Consider the following 10,488-nt stretch of genomic DNA (forward strand, 5'->3'; position numbering starts at 1 on the left):
CATTAGTTTCTTTGGAGAGAGGAACTGGTTGGTTGGGAGACAGGGCGGGAGGGAGATTTTTTCCTCTGTATATTTTTATGCCTTTTGAATTTTGCATCATGTGAACTAAAAATATGTATAATTTAAATAAAAATAATCTCTTGTTTTCTGGTTGCAGAATAGCACCCAGATGCTTTAATGATATTGCCTAATTCCTGGCTGCTAAACTGAGTTTTTCCAAATATGAGAAGGAACTTAATAAAAGAGGCTTTGTTTAGAATATGCGCACTCCTTGTCCTGAGAGTAAAAGATGGAGAAACTGCTAGCAAGAAAGCCAGCACACTGTGGGAACTAGTTCAGGCTTCTGTTTTCTTCAAGGGTACAGTACAGCCCTAGCATGTTCTGAGTGCTTAAGTTGTGGGAACACGGTCCTCAAATGAGAATATTTCTAGTCGTTTGGACATCTGACTCAGTACGCTACAGCCCAGAGTGATTCTGAGTTTCTTAAGTCCGTTGTTGGAGGGCTGTGTCTGCATGAGGTGAGTCAAATCACCCAGGTTCCACACATTGCCCTGCCTTTTTATTTGGACTCCAGGGATGACTCTGGGTGTTTACAGCTACTGAAGGGTTTCAGTAAGGGAAAACGGGGATGTGCTGTGGAACTCTAGATCAAGTACGTAGAATATAGCTCAAATCTCTAAACCAGCTAGGCAGAGTGCATTGCATTTTTGTGCCACCAGAGTATGGCAGAAATGGGAATGCACCTCTTAATTACTGAATGTAATCACAGCAGGGACCCAGCTGCTGCTTTGAAATTCATCGTGAATTTGCACCCAGGCCTACCTCATGCCTCCCAAGGGCTGGTTCCTGCCCCTGACCAGTGATAACACAGATACTAAGGAAGGCACTTTCTGGGGGAGATGGGACTCCTCTGTGAGCCGCTTTTACATCAAGGACTTCTCCGAAGGTGCTGAACCTTTCTTAGATTGCAAGACAATAGATGTTCTATAGCTACAGATTAGTCTCTTCCCTGATTGTTTACTTATTGATAGGAAGAGGATAGAGTCAGATTCTTAGCTTTTATTCTTGGCCTCTCTTTAATCAAAACTTATCAATGTTTCTGTCATCACTTACTTTTCTCCTCTATTGCCTAGCACACCGCAGGTCCTCAACAAGTATTTAGGAAGTGCATGAACCATAGCATGCAGTTAGAGAAAGAAGGTAATATTCACCTGATGCTAGTTAGCAGTTTTGGTAAATGTAAGGGATAGTGAAATCAGGATTTTTAAATGATCTGAGGCTTTAGAATCTGGGGTTTAAGTCAGAATGATCTGGATTCAGATACTGCAATCCTGTCATCTTGTGAAAAAGTTTTGGTCTTTTGGGGCCTTAATTTCTTCATCTGTGGAATGGGATAATACCACCTACTTAACAGGGTTAAAAATAAAGACATAAAATAACATGAAAAGTACAAAGAAGATGCTCAAGACATCAAAGAAGATGTCTCGCTCAGACTGTTTCCCTGGTCCTGTCTACTGGAAGATGATGAAGCACATACACATGGGGTCTCACCAATTGCTGGGGGTCTCGTATTTCCTCAAGTACAACATGGATGGAGTTGGACCAGATGTGGTCCGTTTCCTTCCAGTTCTTTCTATACTGGTGGTTGCAAACTCAGATGCCTCTGGGGGCCAAGCAGGTGACCACACCGCTGGGCGGGGCCGAGGATGAACCTGAGAGTGCAGCCCTCTGTAAAGACACAGCCGCTATCGGTCCGAGGTTGACTGTTTCCAAACAGGTCACGTTTGTGAATGTTTGCGGCCTGCAGGCCAGCAGTTTGAGACTTCTGCTATCAGCCCCCTAAGTACTTTTTCAAACTTAAAAATGTTCTGTATTAAACAGATATACTTATTATATATGCAAGAAAAAGTGATCACAGTATAAAGAATACCCAGGTATGCACCTCCACTTTAATAAATATAAGCTTTACTTTAGAAATATCCAGTATGTTACCCTGTCCTTTCCCCTTCAGAGGTAACCATTTTTCTGAATTAACATTTCCTTTTTTAAAGTATTTACCATGTTTATACCCTTAAGCTATCATTAACTTTGCACATTTCTGAACAGTACATCAGTGCAATCACACCAGATATATTACTCCAAGCAGCCCCACTCCCTGCTCCGAATCTTGAGATTCAGCCATGTTGTCATCACTGTAACTAGCTCTCACTGCTAAATAGTGTTTCATCATAAGAATAAACCAAGATTTATTTTTCCACTCAAAGTTCTGGACGGTTGGCTTGTCTGCAGTATGTTGCTACAAGGCAAAGCTACAATGAATCTGTTAGTACAAGCTAAGTTTCTCAAGGGTAATGTTTTTCAGAATGTGAGTTGTGACCCATTAATGAGTTATGAAACTTAGTGCGTCAGAACCAGCATTTAAAAAAAATTTATTTTTGGCTGTGTCGCTGTGCACGGGCTTTCTTCAGTTGCGGCGAGCGGGGGCCACTCTTCATTGTGGTGCACAGGCTTCTCACTGCGGTGGCCTCTCTTGTTGCGGAGCACGGGCTCTAGGTGCGCGGGCTTCAGTAGTTGTGGCTCTCGGGCTCAGTAGTTGTGGCTCTCGGGCTCAGTAGTTGTGGCTCGTGGGCTCTAGAGCGCAGGCTCAGTAGTTGTGGCACACAGGCTTAGTTGCTCTGCGGCACCTGGGATCTTCCCAGACCAGGGCTCGAACCCGTGTACCCTGCGTTGGCAGGCGGATTCTCAACCACTGTGCCACCAGGGAAACCCCAGAATCACCATTTTTTAAATGAAGTAACCCAGGATAGATATCAGATGCATCTCACATTGTATTGTTTCATGTAATATTTGAATGTTGTAACATGTATACTCCACCATGTCCAAAGTGGTCCTACGGTTCCACCAGCAGCATCTGGTCAGCTTCACATCCATACCAACACTCAGTCTTAGAACTTTTAATTTGTGCCAATCTGGTAGGAGTAAAATAGTGTATCAGTTTGGTTTTAATTTACATTTCCCTGATTACCACCGGAGGTAGAGATTTGTTGGCCTAGTTGGATTAGTTTTAAAAGGATCACTTGTTCTCCTAGTTGTACAGACTTGACCCTTAAAGTGAACCCAACTCTAACTCAAGAAGATTCCCATCTGGGGACTTCCCTGGTGGTCCAGTGGGTAAGACTCCGCGCTCTCAATGCAAGGGGCCCGGGTTCGATCCCTAGTCAGGGAACTAGATCCCGCATACATGATGCAACTAAGAGTCCACATGCTGCAACTAAGAAGTCTGCATGCTGCAATGAAGATCCCTCGTGCTGCAACTAAGACCGGCGTAGCCAGAAATTAAATTAAAAAAAAAAAAAAAAAGATTCCCGTCCAATGCCTACACTAGCTCAGAAGTGACTACTGCAGGCCTTTTGCATCCAATGAACAGAACTCGTTGTCAGGCTGGGGAAAATTTGCAAAGGCACAAAAAGGCATGGAATAACCTCTTGAAGAGACCTTAATCAGGGCAGTTTTAAAAGAACTAAAGTCTAGAGTATAAATATCATGTAGTAGACCTTTGATGTTCACAAGGCAGGTATCTTCCTTTTTTTTTTTAAATTTTATTTATTTATTTATGGCTGTGTTGGGTCTTTGTTTCTGTGCGAGGGCTTTCTCTAGTTGTGGTGAGCGGGGGCCACTCTTCATGGCGGTGCGCGGGCCTCTCACTATCGCGGCCTCTCTTGTTGTGGAGCATAGGCTCCAGACGCGCAGGCTCAGTAGTTGCGGCTCACAGGCCTAGTTGCTCCACAGCATGCGGGATCTTCCCAGACCAGGGCTCGAACCTGTGTCCCCTGCATTAGCAGGCAGATTCTCAACCACTGCGCCACCAGGGAAGCCCGGCATCTTCTAATTACTGAACTCTACTGCAGCATGACACCAACTTCTCCAGGAAATGTCTGTGCGCTAAGTGGAGACACGTAAAGTGGCCTGGAGCAGCACGTGCTAGGAGTTCAGTTAGGCTCATTCGCTGGCCCGCACACGCCAGCCTGTCAATACCTATGATTCAGATTCGTGCCTCAGCAGAATCTGCAATGATTTTACTGGTTTTAATCCTTTGGACTTAATCCTTTGCAAATAGCTGAGACCACACATGTTAAATCTTTGAATGCCAAGTGTCTTCTGTACTCTTTTATTATCACCATAGTCTTTGCATCAAGATACATAGCAATGATAGCAGGTTTCTTTTTAAAGCTTAGTATTAAATATTAAATATCTTTCCCCACTTTAATTTTACATTACTCTGCCAAGAAAACATGAAAACTCAAGTTATTTGAAGCCTGGACACACTTCCATGATTAGCCGGCTGTGTAAAAGTTGGTGGCTTTGCTCTTCCTGCTGTGTGAGCAAGTCCAGGCCCTAGAAAGATGGACGAGGTTGTAACTGTTTCTCAAAAGTGTGCTACAAAAACGGATGGCCTGTTATAAGCCAGGTTACAAAGTCAAGACAGGGGTGAGGGAGGGACAGTTTCTTCCAGAAACAGAATTTCTGAAGAGTCCCAGTCCATCATTTTTCCCCAGAACGGTTGGAGGAGGGGTAAACTCTCAACGTGAGCTTCAAAGCCCCGTCTCTGTGAGGGGACAGTAGTCGCCTTACCGAGGGGCGTGCGGCCATGTCTGCCCATCCCCACTGCTCTCAGCGAGGGAATGGAGAGTTTATTGCCCAGTGAGTGTGAAGTGGGCTGAAGCTCGGTTGGTTCTGAATTCTCTAAGAGGTTTCTTCTAGAAACAAGACAACTCAGACTCTTCCTCTCACTTCAGCAAAGAAGTTATTTTAAAAGCACTTGGGAAGTTCCTGCTGTGCCTTTGCGGGGCGGCTCAGAGGAGGGAGTCGTCAGTACAGCCCCCTTCCAGGCCGTATCGGAACTCCTGAAGGTTGGAGACCCCGTAGAAGTGGACGAAGGCAGCTGCCACCACCAGGACGTGGAAGATCTGATGAGACTGGAACTGCAGGGACACAAGAGAGGGGCCTCAGGGTGACGGCACGGAAGGCTGGAGGCAGTGGAGAAGGCACTCGCCTCTCCTCGTTCCTCCCTAAAGTTTTTTACATCATAAAAGTGATAGATTTGTTGGAGAAAAAAATTTTTAAGCCCTGTCAGGGATACGCCAAAATGTTACTATCGGTCACTCCCCTCCCCGCCATTCTCCCACCTACATGCATGGACATGCATGTAGGAACTCGTGTGCACCCCCAGACACTACCTGACCCATGTCTCTCACTGCCTCTGACTCCGAGCTCTACCTGTGGGCCGGTCTCACCACCACAGGCCCCACTGAAGTGTCGTTTCTTACCCATATGTCGAATTTTCCAGGGAAGAAGCGCTCAGGAATCCGCGCGGCATAAAGGCCGGCTCCGGTGATGTACATCACAGCCATGAGGAAGAACCAGCCCATCTGGCCCACCGTGGTGGCCTTGACAAAGCCCTCCGCGATTGTAAAGTGCATGGTGGGCACGACGCCGCTCAAGCCAAGCCCCAGGAACACCCCTGAACAAAGCAGACACAAGAGCGTCAGGCATGGAAACAGTACCGCTTGGAAGGCACTGCTGTCTCACTCTGATGGCTACTTTCTGGTGAACAGTACATGTTTATTGGAAATTTAGCGCAAGAAGGAGAACACTCAGCAGACACTTCTTTAACATTCAGAATGGGAAGAAGGCTGTGTAGATGCTGATACAGCTATTCCCTCCTAAGGAGCGCCAAGAACAAACGTCTCACATTCTTCACTACCCGTGAAGCAGCCGAGGAGACCATGTAGGTCAGAACTTCCTGATGGCTGCCTTGGGTACAGAACCGACATGGTGAGGCCTCAGGTAGTTTGCCAGCCAGGGAGGAGCAAGACAGGTTTCCCATTAAGGTCAGGACCCTGACCTCCTGAGGAGACAGAGAGACCCAGACTGGAAGTCGTCAGTGGCCACTGGACACAAAGTAAGTAAACGGACGGACAGAACGGGCGCCGGCTCAACACCACGGCCGTACACGCAACTACAGGGCAGGGACTGCCTCTCCGTTTCTGCAGACGGCCTCGGTAAAGCATCAGTCTGGCACGTGGTCGGCACTTGATGAATACTTAATTATTTTAATTGAAGGTTAAAACACAGCAGATGTTAAGTCTAAAGGGACCGAAGACTAGTGCTAATCGATGTGTTGCTGCGAGTAATAAAGCTTGAGTCTGGATGAGACAACAGGGAGATGTTTATGCTCACAGCCATCATGTTACTTGGTGACAGTGTTTACGCCCAAAGTATTTTACTTACCAAGCCAAGCCTTCCATTCCTTAGTAAAATAACTTTGGGTGGTTTAATTTTAGCCCCTTGGTTGGAGCTCAGCGACCCTCAGGTTACTAAAATGACTGCTCTGTACATTTTTTAACTTCCTCAAACCAAATATAAGAGCAGCCATTTCTATACTTGTAGCTCATTGACCAGGTTGGTAATTATCTGTCCTATTAACATTTTACTGAAATAGTGTGAAATCTGGGGGAGAACTGAGCTTTGAAAATGCACGCTGTTTTGAAAGTTCTAAACAAACACAGGTCGGGGCCCAGGGCTGACCCCCTTGGGCTCAAGGTCCAAACACCTATGAGGTTTCTGCTCTGTCTCCCGACCCACCTGCTCTCGTCTGCCGGTGCTTAGGAGTGGCAAACCGGTCCCACTGGGCCACAATGATGGCAGAGATGCCCAGGACACAGACGCTGGAGAGGTAGATGAGCCGCGGCTGCGGGGAGCAGTAGAAGGAGTAGTAGAGCCAGGGCACGAAGCTTCCCATGATGAGCAGGGCGATCCCTGAGTAGTCCAGCCTGAAAACAGCCACAGAATGAGCGGAGCGGTGGGAGGAGTGAAGAGCTCCCAGGGCTTTCTGTTCGCCAGCGGCTCTCAGACGTGACCGCCCCCAGCCCCTCACTGCCCATACGATCTGTCCTGTATCCCGAATCAAAACCCCATGAGGTCAAGCACTTCTATTTTGCAGTGGAAAAGTCTGAACTGTATCCCTTTCCCCTGGCTGTGAACAGCTACATCCCCCTCACGGATACTTAAATTCAGGAATTCCACCATATTCCAGCCAGTCTCCAGCTTCCACGCAGGAAGGGCTCTGAGTACTCCCCAGTTCTGAGAGGTTGAGCTCTAAAAACAAAACCCTTAAATTGGGAGTATTATTAAGGTGTACTGTTCTGTTTTAGTCGACTTCTTAAAGATAAAAATGTATTCTTGTTACTGGTGTTACTGAGAAAAACAAAATAACTCACCATCACCTCCAAAACCACCACCACCAACAACAAAAAAAGCAAACAAACAGAACTCCAGGCTCAGAACTGGGGAATAAGGAGAGCCTTAGAGGATGGACATCTGGGGCTTCCAGCAGTATGTGGGCAGCAAAGATAAGCTTCACTGGACCAGTGGGTTGGAGCTTCAGCAGGACGGAGCACAGAAACTTTGCCACGCCCTGAACGGCTTGGGCCACCAGGAAGGTAGGACAGGACTGGGTACTCGGTCCGAGAGAGCAGCCCACTGGTACCCCAAGTTTCACAAAGGGCAGCACTGCACAGGGAGAAAATATACCCACAACTGGGCTCCATCTGTTGAGGAGGCTGCAGTGAAACTTCTCATGAAGGACTTGAGAAAAGTTTCCTGATCCTCTTATACCCGCAAAACAGAAAGGCCTTCCTCTGGCACATCAGGGAATCTTTAGGAGTTGCTGGAGTTTCCAGGACCCTGCCAGCACCTGGATCACAAGGTGTCCCTACCGACGTTCTTCTCACTCACTTGGAAAAGGTCCGAGAGACCTTCTCTGAGTGACAATAGACGGTGTGAAAGAGCCAGGAGAAGCTGAGGCAGAGCACCGCGCCCAGGAAGAACATCCCGAACACCACCTTCTCCTGAAGGGGGGCCATGAAGTACATGTTTGGTCTCAGCATGGTCAGGATTCCCAGAAAGAGAAACAGCACAAAACCTACAGGACGGAGAGAAAAGAGGCCTGAGGAAAAAGGGAACGTGTGATGATTTAAGCCAGCACTCAAGCTACAGGCTGAGCTGTGGGCACCGCAGTCGACAGCTTCCGGAGAAAACGGCACCCGTCACGCAAACCCAGACAGAAAGAGCATCCTCTGAAATGCTGGCGTTTTGTTTCTACCGCGGGGACTGTGAAGTGGGAGGAGCTGCCTGCACCGGGGATGGTTCTGACCACAGAGGACGTCATCTCCTCCGCTTCTAGGCCCCCCCACCCCCGCCTTACAGACCAGCGACAAAGGGCCCAGCAAGCTCACTGGTAGTTTAAAGGCACGATGCCAGCTGTCAAACTGTCGCAACAACGTTGCTTTTCCTTCCCATGGACAAAGGCTGTACAAGTGCTGGCGTTTAAGGAGACAAAACGTCCGATCCTCCACCCACACCACTCACCAAGCAGGTGGGTCCAGATGTTGCCGGTCTCCGTGTGGATGCGGAAGATGCTCTGGAAGCAGGCGCGGAAGGAGGGCATGGGCGGCCTGTGGCCGTGCAACAGGTAGTCGTTGTCCTGCAGCCAGTCGGGGAGCACGTCGTACGGGATGACCCTCCAGCGCCCCTCCCAAACCTGCAACCACACACTCTCTGAGCGGGGCCCCGAGGACGCGAGCCAACCCAAGGACAAGGGGTGAAGGAGAGCGTCAGCCTGGCTCCAGAGGGGCCCAGGGAACGGTGGGGCCGGCCTGAGGCCAGAGAAGCCAAGACACAGCACGAGCGAGGCCGCCCCAGGACCGACGGCTCGTGAATGGCTTTGTTCCGTGTCACGATAGTTCACCTGGATACGCTTAGGTAAGTAGATAAGTGTTTCTCAGTCTTTAAAGAGAATATGGCAGGACCTCCCTTCAGCTACTTGAGTTTTAAAATTCAGTAGATGTAGTGAATGAAAACAAGGAAATAGAAATTATATATATGGTTTTAAAAATATACATTTACCCCTCTGCCCTCTGCCCCCGGAGACTCTGGTGGCCGCCTGTCCATCCTTTCCCCCCTTTAGATACTACGTTCTCACTGGGTTGAGCCTATGACTTTTCAAAGCAGGGCTTCTTAACCTGGGACGTATGGACAATGGACAGTGTTGGAAATTTGAATGGAAAAAAATTTTTATTTTCAATCACTTCTAACTAAATTTAACATTTCCCTCAGTTGTAAGTGTGAGCAAGTCTAGTATTAGAATTTGTGACTCTGTCACCAATAGAAATCACAGATATTTTCATACACTAGTTTTGCAGATATCAAAATATTGTTTCTACTGATTACCACTTAGAAATGATAAATTCTAATAAAATACATTATAGCTTGTCATGCATAGCTAATGTATCAATAAAGGTGCCGTGTTACTATATCACATTCTAACATTTTGATGACTGCCAAAGGGACTGATAGCAAAAACAGGTAAGAACTCCTGTTTTAGAATATATTCTGAGCAACGCCAACAGAGTAGGCGGTAAAAATTTAGCCAGATTCCCCTTGCTTTACTTCACCGTAAAGGAAAGCAAGCCCACGCACAGGAGCGAAAGCTCTTCCCCCCAGAGCGTGCCCGCCAGGTGCGGGGAGCCCAGGTGAGCCTGCCCTCCCCCTTCCAGGACAGGACCTTGTACACAAACTCCTCCATCTTCTCCATGGCATGGTGGGCTTGCAGGGGCAGCGTCAGCACCCGCACCTCCTCCTCCTCTTCCTGAGGCACTGCGCGTGCCCGCTCTTCTTCGGCCTGCAGGAACGAAGGAAACACACACACACCCCAGGAGTTCCCTAGTCCAGAGTGAGCGATCCAGAGAAACCCCAACTCACTGCTCTCTGCCCAGCCTCTCTCCCACACACCGGCCTTGTGGCCTTTTCTCCTACGGCATGAGAGTGCACAAGTTTACAACTCTGTAAATGCTGCAGCGAAAGCCCAACGCAGCACATGGGGTACAGACAGATGGAGACTGGCACCCGAGGCACACGGGACTAGTGCACCAGGCCTACATGCTCTGCAAGTCCCAAGATCCCACCCTTATCGCTAACACAGCGGTTCCGAACTTGCCCCATTTTCCCGAATATTTCTCTCTTCCAGATCACTGAATGCTCAAAAGAATGAAAAAGACGGAATTTCAGAGATTCCCCTAACAATTTAAATCTGTGCAGTTCTCTGTTCACTGGCTCTGGGGATGCCACGGCGACTGAAACTCTGCATCCACAGCAGCTCCCAGGAGAAGCAGGGCCTCAGAACTGGTTCCGCGAAAGAAGCTGCAGGCCCTCCCGAGCTGCACAGAAGCCTGACACACAGTGTGCAGCCCGACAGCCCTCGCCTCCCAAGGAGAGGCTCCGGGCCGTGTGCGGACAGCAGCTCCTCCTCCCGGCTGTTCTTTCCCCTGCGATGCTTCCTCTTAGATTTCGCGACACAGACTGATGCAGACCCCTCTCCCCCTCCGTAACGGAGTCCTTGGTTTCACTCAGGGTGGCAATGCTACTGCA

General features: G+C 48.4%; 1 protein-coding gene across 1 annotated transcript; it reads right to left on the reverse strand.

Moving 5' to 3' along the window:
- Positions 1 to 4,137: 4,137 nt before the first annotated feature.
- Positions 4,138 to 10,488, reverse strand: ADIPOR1 (adiponectin receptor 1). Its single transcript, XM_032650446.1, has 6 exons — positions 9,626 to 10,488; positions 8,431 to 8,602; positions 7,798 to 7,984; positions 6,646 to 6,833; positions 5,328 to 5,521; positions 4,138 to 4,982 (listed from the first exon to the last, which is right to left on the reverse strand). The coding sequence occupies exons 1-6, from the start codon at positions 9,653 to 9,655 to the stop codon at positions 4,854 to 4,856; spliced, it is 900 nt and encodes a 299-aa protein (XP_032506337.1). The 5' UTR covers positions 9,656 to 10,488; the 3' UTR covers positions 4,138 to 4,853.

Source organism: Phocoena sinus, chromosome 1 (assembly GCF_008692025.1).
Source record: "Phocoena sinus isolate mPhoSin1 chromosome 1, mPhoSin1.pri, whole genome shotgun sequence".
Classification (NCBI taxonomy): Eukaryota; Metazoa; Chordata; class Mammalia; order Artiodactyla; family Phocoenidae; genus Phocoena; species Phocoena sinus.

Excerpts from the sequence above, each read along its gene's own strand:
- ADIPOR1 (XM_032650446.1), bottom strand. The coding sequence starts at position 9,655 with ATGGAGAAGATGGAGGAGTTTGTGTACAAG. Across the intron at positions 8,603-9,625 it reads TGGAGGAGTTTGTGTACAAG|GTTTGGGAGGGGCGCTGGAG; the intron begins GTCCTGTCCTGG and ends GTGTGGTTGCAG. Across the intron at positions 5,522-6,645 it reads GCACCGGCAGACGAGAGCAG|GGGTGTTCCTGGGGCTTGGC; the intron begins GTGGGTCGGGAG and ends TGCTTTGTTCAG.